Below are 19,528 nucleotides of genomic sequence, written 5' to 3'. Positions count from 1 at the left end.
TCTCCATCCGTTTGAAACTATTACGCAATATAGTTACAGTCCATTGTTATTCTAAATATATTTATTAAATTCTAATTGGGAATTAAAAACAAAAATAGAGTCTTGTAATTTGAGAGTGCAAAATCAATAAACAGTAATATAGAAACGCCAGGCATACGTACAGAAGGAATCTCTCTTTCTTTGAACCAACTTAGACAAACATTTCCGTCTCCCACACAATTAATTCCTTTCTCACATTCTTTTCGTTTATGTTTGAGCTCCAGTGGACATTTAATTTATGCAAAGTAATAAACAAGTTTTTGTTGGTATATCCATCCTCGAAAAAAATTGCAATAGACTGTTAGGTAAGTATTTGTAACGGTTTATAGCAGAGACTTTGAATGATACCGTTTTGTTTTGTACGATCATTTCAACAGGTTTGGAGATTTTTTGGAATAAGTAGGGTTGTCGGGTTGTTTTGAGTGTATTTTAGAAGCTCGTGCTCTTTCTACACTGCGTAAAAGATATATATGCGATACTTGCTATGTAAATACTGTTATACCAGCGAAAATAATAAAACGATATAATGTAGAAAATGGGAATACATATTTTTTTCGCGATCATACATATATGCGAAGTAATGGCAACGTTGTTATAATTCGTACCTGGCTTTATGCATAGAAAAACACCTGTTAATCTTCAGTGTAATCGCCTCCCATCATTATCACCTTCTGCCACGTCGTACAGCGTCAACGCGTCCCTCTTTGTCGATGTCCCGTAAGGACTGTCATGTGACGCGGATAATGGCTTCTTGTGTGTTTTAAGCTTCCCGCGAAGTGGTTCCTTCATTTCGGCGAAAAGATTACCACGAAGTCCCTGAAAGCATTGTTGTGCACTTCGCCTACATACCACTTCAATCTTCATCCACGTTTGTTCGTCTTCACAAAACATATTGTTATGGTGCTTCCACTTTCCTCCTCTACTTTACGCCACTGCTGATTTTGATTGAATAACAGAGCCGTTACCACTCGCCACACTTCCTCGCTGCACATTCTCTTATCAGCGACGGGACTCTTGTAGCGCTGAGAACCAACTCTCTAACGTGAAAATATAGTTGCCACTACTTTTTATCCAATCTATGTAGTACAATTTCAAAACGTGCTAGTATCTTCGTTATTTTTATCATCTCCGTTCTTACTTTTTAGACAACAGCAAAAATGTTCCAGAGACTGGGATAATTTATGCTATAAAAATTGCTTTTTTTTAATTTTTCGGTCTGTTTTAGTTCCTTTTTATTAACTTTGGAATCGTTTCTTCACAGGAAACCCAGTTCCAAACATTACGTGGTACAAAAATGGCCAAGAACCTCGAAGACATTTAGGTACCATCACATACAAACGATGGATTCTAGAGATGTCAGACATTACTACGGAGGACTCAGGAAGTTATACATGTGTGGTTACCAATGAGTACGGAAGCATAAACTTCACTTTTACAGTTGATGTCGTGGGTAAGTTATTCGAATATAATGATATAATAATTAATTTTGCACTAATATGTGTCACACACTTTGACAACTACTGTCAGAACATGATGTACATAAGACATACAGTATGAGTATATAATAAAAGAAACTTATATACAATACAGTAAATTGTAGGTAAACCTACAGAAAAAATTAGGTAAACTTTCGCACGAATGCTTTATCAGACATGGAGAGGAAGACGCAGAAAGAAAATAAATTTTTAGAAAATATCAGTCATTGAGAAGCTTCAGGAGAGACGCCATATTGGCATCCACAAACACGTGATAGTATACAGATTGAGAGTGAAGTGTTTAGTCGAGGAAAAAAAACTCACGGAACGGTTTGACTGAGGATGTTGGAGCGAAAAAAACAATAATTGACTGATGGAGGTAAAACATATGTATTGAAGGAAATAAGTTTAATAATAATAATAATAATAATAATAATAATAATAATAATAATAATAATAATAATAATAATAATAATAATAATAATAATAATAATAATAATAATAATAGGAAGAAGACGAAGAATCAAAAATGTAAAATAAAAATCGATGAAAGAGTCTCGAGAATACTCGAGCGGAAGGTATAGTCGAATGTGCTTTTATGATAGGCTGTGTTAAGGAACAAGTAGAATAGAGAGTCCAAATGTATCCGAAATATTGATCGAAAGAAGAATTAAGAGTTACGCCAACATAAAATTTTGGCTAGCGGGTGTATATATAGGTGGTGTTAGAATACTCAAAACTACTGGCATGGTAAAATATGTGTGTATTTATCTTTATGGTGGGATGTTCGAATTCCATAGTGATATCGAATATAGGACAAACTGTACGTCTGGGATTCAGGCATTTCTTGGGGGAAGTTCATAATGTGGCCTCATTTGAGGTGGTGATTAAGGCATAAACAGCAAGATTCATGAGTTTCTGTAGGAAATGGAGGCTGGGATGGTATTAAATGAGAAAGTTCAAAGCAGTGAACTTTTACGGTTGTCCCCTTTTTATGATGAGATTGAAGAGTACCACCGGTTAGAGAGTGGGTACTGACAAGTAGTTGTTAAGAGAGAATGTGGAGAAGATACTGATTTTCCGAATGGTAAGATGAATGGGTCGGTACTGCATACTGTTGGCAGGTTTGGGGATGTCTTTTGTGAAATCTGACGTTCACATGATACAGTAACCAGTACACAACATTTGCAGCGTACAATTTGCACATTTTTCCCGCCATATTTGTGCATCTATGCATATATCTATGTGTGTGTGTGTATGCTTCACCAGTGTTTCACTGTGTTAAAGGCGAAAGTGACAATTAAAATTTATCGTTGATATTTATTAGGTATCCAAAATAGTTCTTTCAAATTTCCAGCTGGTGGCACTGCAAGAGCTTACTATATCTTTCATTTCCATGTGGCGATAAAAAGGAACATAACGTGTTAGTGAGTGTTCCTTTCGTAGCCTGCTGGTTGTAGTCATTACAGTTAACCGAAACTTCGGTGATAGCAGGTCAAACATGGGAATAGCAAGTAACCTGTATGTGTTACGAGTTTAAATTGGCAACAAATGTTAGTAACATTCGTTGTGGATGTGGTAAATAAGCGGATAGTAAAGTAACCAATTAAGTACTGTCATGAATATTTCCAGCACTACCTAGAGATAGCTATTCGATGTATCGATCGGTATTTTTAAATATCGAAATATCATTGTCAGAATTATTACTAATCGATATATTGATTATTTCGGTACCCCATATTTTAATATTTTTCTATATTTCAATACTTTTCAATGTTTTGATATTTTAATATTTCAATATATCGACCAAGTTTCGATGTTTTATCGATAGGCATTTTTGATATCCAAATCTAGATATCACAGAACCGGGGACAAAGAGACCTCAAGCCGGCCATTGAGGTAATAAGAGAAATACGGAGAAACATTTTCTTGCAGTCCAAAAAGACATTCGGTTGCACTTTCGTCGGCTTGAGGAAACGGTATAAAATGAAACAGTGGGTCTCACATGAGTTGACTGTGGATTGAAAAGCGACACGAGAAATGTCTGTTGTCTCCTCAAGGGAAAGATCCATTTCTGGTCAGAGTGGTAACGTGGGATGAGAAGGGAATTGTTTATGATTCTCTAGGGCACTGTCATGATTGTTTGCATCACGTGACTCCAGTCAAGAAATATCCAAAAGCACCATTGTGTCAACAGAAATTTGTGCTGTGTGTTTGGTAGTCTGTTCAGGGAAATCGCGCATGGCAACTGCTGCCACCTAGCTATACGATTAATGTACCTGTGTGTATTCGCAGCAGTCGGAACGTGATCATGAAAAACTGAAAACCATAGAGCCAGTGCTTGTGAATCGCAGAGATATGATCCTACTTAGGACAACACGAAACTATTGGTTACTAGGATCACCCGAGAGACCATTAAACTCTAATACATCCCTTATAGTTCCCAAAAATTACATAACCGGATTAGTGTTTGTTCTCTTCGTTAGACATCGGTTCGGAATCCTCGACAAGATGACCCACACACTAGACGATTCCTTTGGTTCACATTTAAGTTCTACTAGCGTGAAGTCCATAGTGCCGAGGGTTGGACACAGCCTGTTGCTGTTAATGGAGATTTTTCTTATTTTCTAGCTAATCCTTCCATCATGTTTATTTCCTTCCTTTCTGTAGGATCAAAATTTGACAAAACGCTTTTGGATATATAACAATGATTATATTTGTATCATATTTGTATAATTTTATACTGTTGCAACTCCTATATGTGCATTTTTAAAACATAATATTTAAAACTTAGTTGCTCTACTCAAAGTGAGAATAGAATAAGTTCACTTACGTCAAGTAATTGTAGAACTGGAGATTATCTACTTGCCTTGTAAACTCTTCATTAAAAAAGAAAGGAAAATGTTCATGAATTGAATTACAATGTGTCCTGTTAATTTCAATTCTACTTATTATAATTATAGTATGGGCATATACAGTATCATTCTAGCATTCAGCTATTTTTCTTTATTGGTAAGCATTGTAGTTGTCATAAGTTTTAAGTCCTACCTAGGTACAAAGATGAAGTATCTAAATGACTTAATATTCTTTCAGGGATTAAAAGAAAGAAAGAAATAAACTTCCTACTTGGTAAGTTGTTGATGTAATGTACACCGTTACTAGTGGTATTCGGTAATTTTATAAATATCCAATAAAACGGTATAGTAAATTTCCAGAATTTCTTAATTGTATAATTCCAGAATTGTATCTTAATTGTATAATATGATATATTTGGCACTATATGAACAATGGATGACAAATATTACAGTTACACTAAAAACGAAACTACATATTAATTATAAAACCTGTGACAATTATAGAAAACATTTCATATTTCTCTATTATTATGTCTACAGAACGGCTTCCCCATAAACCAATAATTGCACCAGGCTATCCTAAAAATGTGACAGCTTTAGTTGGGTCGAACGTAAGTTTTGAATGTCCAACTTTATCTGATAACGAACCGTTTATCCAGTGGCTAAAGGTCAGATATGCCACTGAGGAAGCTGAAGTTCCCAATGGAACTGTTTTGCAGGTGAGATTTCCTGTTGAGGTTCTTTCCAAGGTGGTGGGTGATATATAAGCAACATGCTAAAACTTTATACAATCTTTCCAAGGTGGTGGTGGGTCACATATAAGCTACATGCTAAAACTTTATAGAACCTGCTGTACGAAATATATATTGTGAAGTGAATCATCATTCTTGCTCATATCAGAAAACATTGCTGTATACCTAGGTATACACATATTTATTAAAATCAGATCTCTGTACTTGCATTTCTATTATTTGTTGATGGCATTTTGTTTTTACTCGCGTATTTTACATTTGATTATATAGTGACGAAGGATGAAGATACACTTCTTGAAATCATACTATTGATTTATTTGACATTCATTAGACTGTGTTGAAAGAACTTGTTGTTATTGCAGAGATTTTACAGATTGGAACTAAGATTGTCATTCGTTCCTAGAACAAATTATTTTTCAATAAATAAAAGACCGTGATTGGCAACGCATTGTTACTTTAATATTCGAAGTTATAATGAAACTAATATGATGTAGGTTAATTATAAAAACAGAATCAATTTACATATTAGCACAAACATCTTCAGCAAATTGAAAGATGTCCTTAGTTCCATGAATATTGATACTTTTTGGTTCTTTTCTTTTAACTTGACTGATACAGACATGGAACCAAACGTAGAATCTTCATTTGGAACATTGCACTAGAGTTTGAATGTTCTCTAAATGTTTCCGGAAATGTTTTAATAGATTGCCAATTGCAACAAATACCAACAGACACATTACACTAGCGCCGTAAATTGTATTCGTTGACGTATTGGGAGGAGACTAAAATCTTATCTTCAACAGCATTATGTCCCCTATTTTTGTGCAAAAGCAGATAATAGATGAGTCATGAATCTTTATTAGTTATATTTTGGCGTAACTGTCAAATATATATATATATATATATATATATATATATATATATATATATATATATATATATATATATATATATATATATATATATATATATATATATATATATAAACATGACTTTTGTATGCAACCAAAGAAAATAATAAACTTCACGTGTTGCCTTTTGGCTATGATTTTTGGAATAATCGTAAGCAATATAACACACACATTATATTTTATATGTTTGTATAGCAACAATTCGGACAATATCTGCAAAAACGAATACGAGATTATTTTTTTAAAAATAATATCCAAAATACATTAAACTTCAGCTTATAGTGCGTATACTTATTCTACAGCACAGTCCAGTGAAAGTCAAGCTTGAATAGGCACTTAGTATTAATAGTATGTATTAATATTGACATCATTATCATTTATATTACAATGTTTTTATTTTGTAGAGCGCATTAAACACAGACCTATCTTCACAACAGTCCCGGAGAACCAAACAGTGGTGGTGGGTGATAATGTAACATTTGTGTGTCAAATTCTTTCCGATCTCCACCCTCACATTGAATGGTATAAGTTGAATGAGTCTTATAGGGAAACAAAAGATTCCTCATCCTTAAGCAAATTAACGAAGGTGAAGGTTAGACATGGATTTCCTTTTCTATGCTTGGGCTGGCCTGCTTGCTGCTGCTAAAGATGAGACTGCATGATAAGTTGCCTTGCTGAATGAAAAGCTGTTTCAACAAAGGGAATTTTTATTTAGCTGTGAATGATTACCTACCAAAATAACTACTAACATGTGATGCTTACTTTACGTCAGCATATGATGTTACAAGATTTTCAATATTCATTATCTAATATATAGTTTGGCTACAGGTTAGAAATACAGATTAAACATTTTTACTTTCGAGCGAAGATAAAAGAAAAGCAAGTATAGTGGTCGTGAAGAAAGTCGAATTCGAGATTTTAGCGGATTTACACGTTTCATGAGTCGTACGTACCGTAAAAATATTTTTCTGTGCTCCTCTGTTTGTCTGTTGGTCCCGATGCAGTCGCCTATAGGCCATATCTCTCAACTTATCCGAACCAAATTTTGCATCAAACTTTTATGAGATTCTTCTGGAGAGAAGAGGTTCGAACTTTCTTGCCATTTCCAAAAATAAAAATAATGTACTAGAGAGTGAAAATAAAACTATGATAATTTGTCGAAAACGGCTCTTAATGAATTGTTTATTTTTTTACAAATCGATAACAGTTTGAAACGGTTCATTCTATTTTGTTCGTATGTTATAAATAAATATGTCATTAATACCTGTGCCATATGACATAGCGTTTCTCATGATAAAATTTACAAGGGATAATTTACTCTCGAGAATGAGCTTTCTTCAGACATATTTTCTAAAAATCCTTATTATAACTTTGTTTATATTTTACAAATTAATGTTTACGTAGGAACTGCAGCATGGCATAATTCAACTTAAGATATGAGAATAACAAAATTCAGTGTGCAGGTTCTTACCTTTTACTCTACTTCGTAATATTGTTAACTGCATTCCAGAAACCCACAGCAATAATCGCACAAATGTCTTGTAGATCAAGTTTGCTACGTATGTTGAAACTTTTTGCGCATATGTTAATCGGATTGCTGAAATACGGTTGTGTTTAGTTCAAAAGTAATGTAGTTTATATATAGCAATTTTGTGTGGGTGATACTGATAACACGATTAATATCTGACGGAAGACCATTGCACTTTTTCTGAGATACTTCAAATTGATGTTTAAATAATATACTATATTTAGGACTAACGAAACACTCCAGAAAAGCTGCTTTTGTTTGTGTTTAGTGTGGTGTATGTGACTTTTGTTCTGGCACAAATATAATAATGCTAATTCTCTTTTCCCATCGAATACTGGATTCTTTGTAAACCCTTTAATCGCACTGTCTTTGTTAAATATTGCCAAAGAGGATAAATTATTATAACCCATGTATGCATGTATGTTTAGAATTAAAGATGCTAAAAATGCATGAATGGTAATAAAATGGAAATGTAGAACATCTGATTTTGTACTATAGAATGTAATTGGCTTGGTTTGGTTATCGTTCTGCTTGCTTTGGGTATAATTACGGTGTGCACTTTTAGTTTAAACATCAGCATGCTTCCTACGTTATACGATCTAATAAAATAAATTTGTCAAATATACTAGATATTGTACGTAATGTGTAATCATGTTGAGAAATGTTCGATTAATTTCTTTTACCACTATTTTCACGAGACTACTATTTTGATTTTAAAAGGAGATCTTTTATAGTATTGATATCAAATAAGCAGTACCTCCATTTCTATCAATATGCAATTGGATCTTCTTTTTAATGAGTGTTTTATAAGTGTGTATTTCTGTATTTCTTATACATTTTTCTCTCTTTCTCCTCTCTTTCCAATTCTTACTGCATGTTTTTGTATAGAAGATTCAAAAATTACAGTCCCGAAACAGTTATTGTGTGCCTATAACCCCGGTCCAAACAAATTAATTTGAAGTTAGATTTCTTGTACTTTATGGACAATATAACTTTCCTTAGAAAAGACATTGAAAATAAGCATTTTGTTAATATAGTATTTATTAAAGAACAAAATATTTTCACTAGATCATTACAAATAACTTGTTCCAGGTAAATAATAAGTATACCCATGTGCCCTAATATTAGTTTATGCAAAGAATATTTGGGAATAAGTATACTATTCTGAATTATGGTAAATAAACTATAGAGTTTCATATCATAGAAAATGTTTTTTGGTTAATGATTTCTTTACACTATTAAAAATTAATTTACATTTATCTCAAAAGTTTGCACAGCTAAGAAATTAACCATACGTGAAGCAAGATATCAATTTAATCAAGATGTTCATAGAATTCTCGGAAAATAATAATAATAGTCATTATGAGGATTTTTTTTTCCTTCCTTGGAATAGTATTGTAAATTGTACTATGCAAGTATTAAAAATTGTGTGGTTCGGTTAACAGAATGGTAAGACCTAGTATAGGTCCACCATTTTTTCTATCGACTATCACTGCATAGCACCCAAATGGAATATCTAATCTTCTTTCTTCTATGAAAAAAAAAAAAAAAAGAAAGAAAGAAATAGCATTTCTATATTTTGCAATTAACTGCTGTAGTTTTCACAGCAACCTACGTTTATAATATTCGTCGTAGTTGTGCTTACACTTCATTCACCTAAGCTGCCCTATTGTTCTCCTGTCGAATAAACATTTAAATAAAGCAGGTTTTCTTGTCTTGCTTGCCCTGAATTTTCGCAACCGAATCAGAAATAAAATAACGAACAAGATAGAGCTGGAAATAGTGATTAGCTGATCTATTAACATTTAAACTATTAAACACTAATATTACTTCGTTTTATATTCTATAACATGCTTCCAGGACCTTACGTCTTGCAACAGGTAATTTGTATGCGCGGTATACTCATGTTTTATACTTGAAATAACTTGCATGTTAACTTAGGGTTCTGCACTTAATACGTTTTTTTATACATTCAAAGGTTTTAAACATATCGTAATCGGTAGTATTTAATACTATGTATGCATGATGAACCTAGGTTACTTTATTAATATAAGATTAGTAATAAAGCATTTATATTTGTAGTAATCATTCAGCATTGTTATTGGACATATGTTTATTTATGTATTTATTGTCCCATGAATAGAAATTATGAATACAGTTTAATCGAAGTCTAAAATAGAAAATAGCTCAATCATTTTTGTATTTTTTTTTTTTATTTGTTCCTATATTATCTATATTAAAGAGACGAGGCTTTGAGTCAGAGCTTGTTTATTCATGTCTCATGCAAAAAACATTAAGTATAAAAACATTTTTATAAGAGTACCAAAAAAAAAAAAAAAAAAAATGCCTCAGCTTAAATGCTATTATATATGCGCACAGAATCCATTTTAAACTACAGCTATGACATGCATTAAAATTCCGATGTATTGTTAGCCTCATGTGATTCCATGGATATGTTTTTTTTTTTTTTCTTTCGACATTTAACTTTTGTAAAAACTGTATGTTTATTTGTTGTCAAATTATAACTGTTTGAAATCCTCACAGTAAAATATTTTTCATATTTTTATATTCCAAAGTACCACCTTTTTTTCGTATGTGTTAATCATAAATATACTTTCCTAACATGTTTTTTTTACAAGAGAAGTTATTTTGTTTTCAGGTTATTTTGCATATAAGAATCCTTTTCTTCAAGTAACTTTATTTAAACATGCAGAATAAATAATAATAATAAAAAAAAATAACAGTGCTATAAAATTAGAAATAGATTTCGATCATCGACATAATTAGTAATGAATTTTTACCTCAAAAGATTGTTGTAATTACATTTCTCATCAACATATTGAAAGTCCTTACTGATCCAACTGGTACTAAGTCCTCGTTTTGGAAAAGTGATGGACACAGAGACACTTTCATTCGGTTTCCCCTTAGTTATTTAAGAAACGGCTAATGTAAGAAAAAGAAAATGAATTGGACCAATTTCGAAGAATAGAAAATTTCCTGTCAAATAGAATTTTCAGATTTTCCCCAACACTTATCATTTATAAATAACTTGCTTCAGGTAAATAATAAGTATACCCATGTGTCTTGGTATTAGTTTATGCAAAGGATATTTAGGAATAAGTTTGTCATTCTGAATTATTGTAAATAAACTGGAGTTTCGTATCTGTAGAAAATGTTTTCTGGTTAGTGGCATGGCTTCTTGGGTTCCTTTTCAATATGACCCTGATAGTAATGACAGGATTGTATAAATATTTGAAGCACTTATGTGTTTTCATGTTTATATATTTCAATTGAAACACAAACTCTATCTTTCATGGTAGAGGTAGTTGGAGGTAGGGGAGAACACTCCCCCAATTGTCAAGAATCAAGAATTATCTTAGAACTCATCCTTTACAATAAAAACATCTTTGGAAATTTAAATAATGGTCATAATCCTAAAAACATTCAACATTCCGATAAAATGTTACAATTTTCAAAAATATTTAAATGTAATTTCCTGAAAATGACTAGAATGTCTAGTAAATGGTGAGTCTTGAAGAAAATCATGAAAACCCTGTTTGATAGGAAAGTTTTTGCTCTTTCAAACTGATCCAGTTCATTTACTTTTATCATTAGCCTTTTGGAGAAATTAGCGGAAAATCAAATGAAGGTACGTTCTTGAAAAGACAGTGACCTTATTACAAGACGGTTCTGTAAGAACTTTAGTATGTCGATGAGGAATACAATTACAACAATACTATGAAGGAAAAAATCATTACTAATTGTGTTCACGAACACCATGTAAAGAGAATTCTAATTCAGCTGGTCAATACATTTAATTTTTAGTGAACAAAATTTTAAAAGCAAGTCAACAATTTGAAAGGAATCGATGAAATTGGGGCTTAATATGGCATAGTCAAACTCTACAAAATAGAAAAAAATACGGGGAGATATATATACAAGTAGTTATCAAAATAATGGAAACAGGCATGTACTGCAAAACATATCCTTTGTAGTTGAGTTGAGTTGATTTTAGTTTAGCGTCCCTTTCAGCAGCGAGGCTATATGAGACGTGGACCTACTGATTAACGTGGAATCCGAACCACATGAGCTCCCGCCGATATCCTTTGTAAGTTGTAACACTGAACATTTGTACATCACGACTGTCTTGTGTTCTGAGTAAGAAGTAGTGAGACTGTGTAGTACGAATTATCCCAAAGAGGACACATGGTGGATGCTTGGTTAGTTGAAGCAGGTGTATCAAAGACAGGTGTGTTAAATGTATTGAGAACAACAGTATTTAAGGGGATGATGGCACAGAATTCGTGGCAAGAGATCACTCGAGAAGAGAAATAGTGGGCGGAATCGCTGAACGCTGCAGAGAGTTATAAAGAACCGTAGAGCTTAGTGATGATTTCAGATGAATACCCTCGAAGGGAATTTCAATAGTCGAAGGATTAGTTGTAGTGCGAAAAATGCTCGTAATCCTTCTTAAGCAAAATCGAAATTTGTCCTGTAGGAGAATTTCGCAGCTTCAGGGAAGGGGGATTTCTCCACGAACAACTCCTTGAAATCATTACTGATAGAACTAATATGATACAACTGACTGCAGAACTCAATCAGTATATAGGATAGCCTATTTTTATAATAATCCCACTCCGATGAGAGCTGTACAACCTCAACCTCAAAGATGGGTTGCATTTTCGAAACCCCTTACCATAAGCACCAACGCGGTAGTAATAAACAAAAAAAAAAGTGTCTTGAACAACAAACATAGACCGCCGACGATTGGAAGAAAACAATGCAATCCGATGAGTTATCTTCCTCCTTGTTTTCAACAGATCGGCTTATGTATGATGAACAACCAAAGAGATATAAGCTCCGGACTGCCTACTTCCTACCGTAAATAGGCTGCGCTCTGTTCTAGCGTGATCCGCAATTTCATGTTTTTCATGGTTAATACTCTGTAAGAAGATTAACTGCCAGCGGTTATGTGGAGATTTTAGATAGCCAGGTACATCATTATGTGCGTATATATCTCTAACTACCACATAAGACTCCCAAATAACAATTTGTCAATACACATGACTAATGTTAGATCTGTTGATGTGTGGTTTGAGGAATATTAGGATCATTCAATTGCACCGACTTGAACATTATTGAATTGCTATAGTAAGTTGTTAGGGCATTGAGTCCAGTGCAGAGTTTCTCCTTCATCATCAGTGATACAACTGAATGTTGCACTGCTTGAAGAAAGATCCATACTTCTTCTGAAAACGATTCACGAATTATATGTCCCAATTCTACAACGAATATTAATTGTACTACAGGCTGAACGTGTGACCAAAGACAAGTTACATTTTGTTAAAATGTTATATAGTTATTTGATAACTATCTGTATATAGAGAATTATATAGGGTGTTAATGAATCAGACGGCAAACTGTGACCAATGTGATTCCTCACATTAAAATACGAAAAAAAAGCTTCATGGTAGTATGTCGGGAAAAGTGCATGGTTTCGCAGCTAGAGCCATCCAAAAGCGTGAAAGAATACACCGCAGCACGCATTATTACGCAAGGAACTGAGGAATTGGCGGTTCCTAACACTTCAGACTTCCTACCGACGCATTCCGTGTTCACTGTTGTCAAGGCTTACTTTTTGCTTACTTTGGACCCGCCTGTAAGTTTGAGTATATCTAGAAATTCTATTGATAATATAGCTGGTTATTATTCGAGTGGGAAATCCTTTGCGCATTGTTGAAATATGCATTTTTAGATAGCCTATGTGTGACTTACTGTACGGTCATATAGACCATCACTTCACAGTTCCTCACATAAGCTCACATAAGAAATAACGCGTGTTGAAAAATATTTTTTACACGCTATGGACGGTCCTAGCTCTGACACTAAGCACTTTGTGCACAAGTCCATATGATTTATTATTATTATTATTATTATTATTATTATTATTATTATTATTATTATTATTATTATTATTATTATTATTATTATTATTATTATTATTATTTTGATATGAGGAATCATCTCTTACAGTTTGTCAGTATAGTTCATAACATCCTGTATATTGACGCAGATATAGATTTTTGGTCAAGGAGAGTACACATGTCCATTTAATTTGTTTACGTATTGTACAGTACAATCTTTTCGTAAATTTTATCTTATCTAGTGTAAACTGGGGTCGCAAGAGGAAAGAGGATTATAGTCCTATATTCTCATAATTCTACTGGCTATCTTAAAACTTACTTGTCACCTTAATTTATCTCATATATGTAGAATCACATAGATATCACATAGATTAGCCATATGTTATTACTACTTAATAAACTGATAACTAAGAATAAGGTTTAATAGCTCCTGTGGACTTCACAAACTCATGAGCTTAAAACGTCACTGTCTACACTATGTAATATGAAGATATCTGCTTTCTAATAATTGTAAAGATAATTTTTGTGAATGTACTTTAGGTAAGGAAAAATATCATTATATGTTGAGGCTTTAATTTAAAGTGCAAGATTGTAGTTGTAATATTTATATATGTAGGCTGGAGCTGTGAATGTCAAGGATCCACAACTATTGGAGTTATATAATGTCACATACGAAGATGAAGGCTGGTACACTTGTGTAGCAGGCAATTCTCTAGGACAGGCTCATAGCAGTGCTTATTTGAATGTTGTAGATGGTGAGTATTAAGCTTCGAAATTACTCAATAAGTAATTGTAAGGATGCTTTTATTTGTGTTATAATTTATAGATGCTGTGAATAAGATAATTTATCTAGAAAATGTAAACGATTGCTAGAATTTTCGATTATCCATGCTACTTCAGTTAAAGAATACATTTTTCATACAATAAGTGAATACAATAGATGAGTTAATGTCAACAGCTGGTAGATTTTAAGTTTGATCGTGTGAACAGTATGTTTTGAATCGGTTCCAAAATCATTACTGAATTAATATTGATCAAGAAATCATATATTTGGTGGCTAATATAGTGCTTCTTGTTCACGAGGTCCCGGTTTCAATTCTCAGTGAGGGTATTTGGCTTAAATACAAACTCGAATGGTTGTTTAGATCCTACTTTAAGCATTAGAACTCATCTTATATAGCCTCGATGTTAAAAACGGACGTTAAGCTCTTAATTAATTGAATAATTAGTCAATCAAATAATCACAAATGGTAAGGTAGACTAGTTTTATCTATTTTGTATAGAAAACACAATTAGTGAGAATGTATCATAAAGAGAAAATGAAACTTCATCAATATTAAGTTTTTGTAATGTGTGAGAAGAAATGACATATATATAAATGAAAGTAACTATGTTTGCGACTTTATAACTCTTGAACACCCGACCGATCTCGATCAAACTTTCAACATAGATAAGGTTCGGGCCTGGGATGGTTTTTATCATTTCATTTTGACGGTGTAACTTAGGGGATGGGGAGGGAGATACATTTAAAAATGTTGAAAGTAACTGATATTAGTGTCGAATCCATAGTGCGATGAACAGTGGCACTTTCGATGCCGTTTATATTCAAATTCAGCCCACAATAGTAATATTTAATTTTTATTTATATAGATTACCTATTATTTTCTGAGTTTTCATTATATTTTCTTTGTTTCTATCGATTTAAGAGCGGTTCAGTAATAGTAAAAAGTGACTGACTAACGGAACATATTATTAATTTTTCTTATTTTAACCCAGTGAAGCCGTAATTTACACTAATATATATATATATATATTGCAAAGTATACTGCAGTTTTTATGTGAAAAACAGAATGTTAAACAATTTTCAGCCCAGGTAGCAATGTTTATCTTTCGCAATTTTGAATGAAGTTAACTCGTAATACATTGAAATCTGTTGTAGATTTTGTTTGTTGTAATAGAGCTTTCTAATACAGAGTAATTTGTGGAAATTAACTAAAGAAGGAAAATACGTATATTTTCAGTTTATTACTTAATTCAGTCCTTTTTTTTCTTTGCCTTAACAGAAGTTGCAACTCATCATAACCGACTTCCAAGGCCGTTAATAGTTATGATTGCAGTATTTACCGGATTTTTACTCATTGGTGGCTTTGTATTGATATGCATTCTTCGAAAATTAAACAAGTAAGTGACTTTTATTATATTTTTAAAACGTTAAAACAACTGCAATTTAATTTATTGATTTTTTAACAATATTTGAAGTCCAGTGTATATTGAATTGAAACTAATTATGAAAATAGAAAGGTAAAAGGATAAATATTAAAATAACATGGATATCAAAGTCAGGAGTTAGATTATGTAAATCCTACGTAAAAGAAAAATCAAAATAACTGGACAGCTCTGTAACATCGTTGAAGCGAAGTATCTATAAATGATCTTGTCCTCTATCAAAGAATTGTATCCGATTGAGGCAATATTGTTCTATGCATTTTTACTACTTACCAAATTCTATTAATTATTTTGGGTTTTTCATAGCTCTATGCAATACGAAAAGAGCTTTTATACACACTTACGGACATTTGTGTTTTTTAGGTGTTTTCTAGATTTATTTATTTATTTTTTCTTGGGGACAGAATAAGAGCTACAAGCTGATGAACGGGAAAATAGTCACTTGAATCAACATATTCAATTTCGGAACTTAAAAGGTATTCTTTCCTAATTAAGAGCCCAGCTGGCTGCCATTACCACACTTTGATGATACTGTAGAGTAGGGTTCGGTATAAGTCAGTTAACTGTCAATACTTTTATAGTTCATCCATAGGGTTCCAAGATGTTTACAACTCAAAAACGGGTTATTTAGGTAACATTGCGTAGTCAACAATACTAATTGCGTAATTGTTGTAGAATCCAATGAAATCTTGGATATGTATGCTTTTATATTAGCAGTTCGGACTTCCCAGTATGTGACTAGCTTGGGTATTATTATTATTGTTATTATTATTATTATTATTATTATTATTATTATTATTATTATTATTATTATTATTATTATTATTATTATTATTATTATTATTATTATTATTATTATTAGTCCAGCGTTCGATCCCGGATGGGGCATATATCATTCGAGTCCTATGATAAACTGTAGGTAAATTGCTGAGAATCAATTGCTATTGCGAGAAATTTTCTGAACGATTGCTGTTTCTCGTAGCGAGCTTGTGAAGTTTGTACTAGAATGTAAAGACGTTAAACTAACTTTTACTTCATATATGCTTACTTCCCCATCATTCTTGAGTAAGTGGATATGACCCATTATTTTTAGATCTTATTTCTTTTCGACGTACTTATTATATTCCAACTTACAGATTTTTTTTTTCATTAGACTTAATTCAAATTTGTTGGAAGCAAGATACACTTTGGTTCAGTTTTTTTTCTGTTGAATTCTGCGAATTCCTTCAACTTTCATCATTATTTTCTCTTTTTCACCTTTTCATTAAAATTCAAAACAAAGATGTGAAAAGAGTATTTCAGTGAGGAGAAACACCACTACTTGAGAGTCAAATTTTGAATTAGTTCGGGAATATTGTTCTATAATTTGACATCATTGAAAAAAAAATATCAAGGACATGTCAATGCTAACATTGCCTCCACTTTTGTAAGTATAGACATGAACAGTAGTTTACAATTATTCAATATACTAATCTATTATTTTAAAAATGCTATTACGAAAAAAATGAAAATATTCGCGATAAAATACAAGCTAAAATTAATTAGTTAACAAAAACTGAAAACCGAATGGCTCAATAATAAGGAATAGCAGGTAAACTTGTATTTATTCAATTTATAAATATTATATATATATATTACTGAATTTTTTAGTATGCACTAAAAAATTAACTAAAAATGTATACTGTTTAAACTACGGACAAATTTACCGTAAGAAAGGTTTATACGTTAGGTTTCCGAATCCGATATGATATCCGAAAATCAGATATATTCTTCGAACATTTGATATTCAACGACAACTGCTTAACAAAATAATTAAATACGAACAAAATGTTCCAATAATAAATATTTAAGTAACTGAAGGAGAATTTTTCCAGTTATTCTTCAGATATATTCGAGTAATTTAATTACATTTAGTTTATAGAGCAGAAAACTTTATAAGCTATTACAGAAATAATCATCAAGTATTTATAGTAGATGACTGTCTTAACAACGAATAAGTTCAAGATCGGTGATCTTCTACATTTTAAATGTGCGGTATACTTTCCCCTTATTCAGAATTTTGTTCAAATTGCAAACTAGAAAGCTAAATCAATCGTAATTTTATGGTCAACAGTTCAGAACATTACTAGGCTTCTTATTCTCACCAAATGTCATTTATTGTATTTTCAACACTTAAAAGCATTCATTATGAGAAAATTTAACGTAAAAAATGTATGTGTTTAGAATATGAATTTTGAAACGTACATTGAAAATAAAATATGTGTAGTCTCAATAACGGAACGTTCTTTGTATTTCTGTTTTGCTATAACTGAATGTATTTAGTCAAATTACTTTCAAGTATACTTGTTTCTTTTTCGTTTGCTTCTATTTCTAGGTTACCTTGTTCTAATACCTCAAATCCTTCTTCACCTCGTTCCTGCTCCCGTGGCCAGTGACCAATATTTCTTTCCGATATTTGTTATCCCAAATTCTCTTTATTTGCACTGCTGTTGCTGTTAAATGTAATTCCGTAGATTCACCTTTTTTTCTTTTTTTCCTTCTATTAGAAATAGTCTATTAGATTTCCTAAATGCTTAGCAATAGCAATATTGTATTTTATTATGTATTATGTTGAGACACGTTGCTTATATTGTTTTTTTTCTTTTTCTTTTACCTTTGGTTAGTTTAAGTTACAAATATTTGCTTGAGCACTTCAATTAGTCTGTGATATTAGCTTTAGTAACTCGAAATGCATATGATTTGCATTTTTTTTCATGTTTAGTACAACTAAATACTTTATGTTTGTTTTTGTTTGTAAATTTTACCTATAAGTAGCTTTTTCTTTATATTAAAGCATTTTTTTTAAAAGAACTTAACAAATGCGTAGATGGTTTTATGTTTCACAATATTTAATGAAAAGTTAACTTATCCAAGTTTCAGATTTTGTATTAACTTTCTCTTTACGGTATTTATTATAACGAGAAATCAAGGTCTTGCTTTGTTTTTCTTTGGAAGATGCATTATCAACTTTCTGTTTTATTCCAACTTCGTGACTCTGTAACAGACAACTTCTGTTTCTTTTATTGTATTGTCTATTTTAAAATTTCAAACCTCTGAAATGAACTAATAAAAATGTTCGTGTTTATTGATCAAGAATTTCTCTAATTTTGGCCTTTTAATATATGAATAACTTAAATTAATTCTGTTTTCTTGTAAACAATATAACCTAATATTTGTTGAGGCATTCTACATAAAGTTCCGTGTAACCAATAACCAATTAAAAATATAATTTGATAATTTTTGATAAGTTTAAATACGTCTCGTAAAGGTTTAAATATTTCAGTGCTTTACATTAAATATAAAAAAGAATCTTTAAAGTATTTTTAACGTGTACGATTTACTGATTTTTTTTTTTTAAATTGTGTGATTAAATTAATTTTAAATAGGTCATTGTATTACATATGGGGAAAATGTTTACTTCTTTTGAATGTAAATTACAATATTATTTATATGAAATAATTAATGTAATTTAAAATAAGTATGATAAAGTTAAATAATTACACAGTTTAATATGTGAAAGAAGTACTTTATCATTTTTTTTGCTCGCTTCACCTCAGATTCAACGTACGGTGGTTGTTTAATGCCCTTTTCCAAAAATCTTTTTTTTTCTCCCTTTCCATTATATATGAATGCAAGTATTGTAATAAATGTTTTATGTAATTGTTGTTCAGCGAGCTGTAACACCAGATCTCCGTACAAATTATTTTGTGTAAATCGAGAGATGTTAGTGAAAATTATAATATTGTTATTGCAATTTTTTATCTCAGAAAGTACGTTCG

The 19,528-nt window shown here is 31.7% G+C and overlaps 1 protein-coding gene across 5 annotated transcripts in view; it reads left to right on the top strand.

Annotated features, from left to right (window-relative positions):
• LOC145692382 (fibroblast growth factor receptor 3-like) overlaps positions 1-19,528 on the top strand; it is a 186,955-nt gene that overhangs the window by 146,784 nt on the left and 20,643 nt on the right. For 3 of the 5 annotated variants that reach the window (XM_081767691.1, XM_081767684.1, XM_081767687.1), the window contains 5 exons: positions 1,301-1,489; positions 4,608-4,643; positions 6,437-6,624; positions 14,101-14,239; positions 15,548-15,665. In XM_081767691.1, coding sequence (XP_081623817.1) covers positions 1,301-1,489; positions 4,608-4,643; positions 6,437-6,624; positions 14,101-14,239; positions 15,548-15,665 — 670 coding nt within the window. Of the gene's footprint in view, positions 1-1,300; positions 1,490-4,607; positions 4,644-4,909; positions 5,089-6,436; positions 6,625-14,100; positions 14,240-15,547; positions 15,666-19,528 lie in introns of all 5 variants that reach the window. The other 2 variants (XM_081767693.1, XM_081767698.1) reach the window with 2 other exon arrangements.

This window comes from Thermobia domestica, chromosome 1 (genome assembly GCF_964235325.1).
Source record: "Thermobia domestica chromosome 1, izTheDome1.hap1.1, whole genome shotgun sequence".
NCBI classification, from domain to species: Eukaryota; Metazoa; Arthropoda; class Insecta; order Zygentoma; family Lepismatidae; genus Thermobia; species Thermobia domestica.
This window is presented reverse-complemented; position numbering and strand designations above follow the sequence as displayed.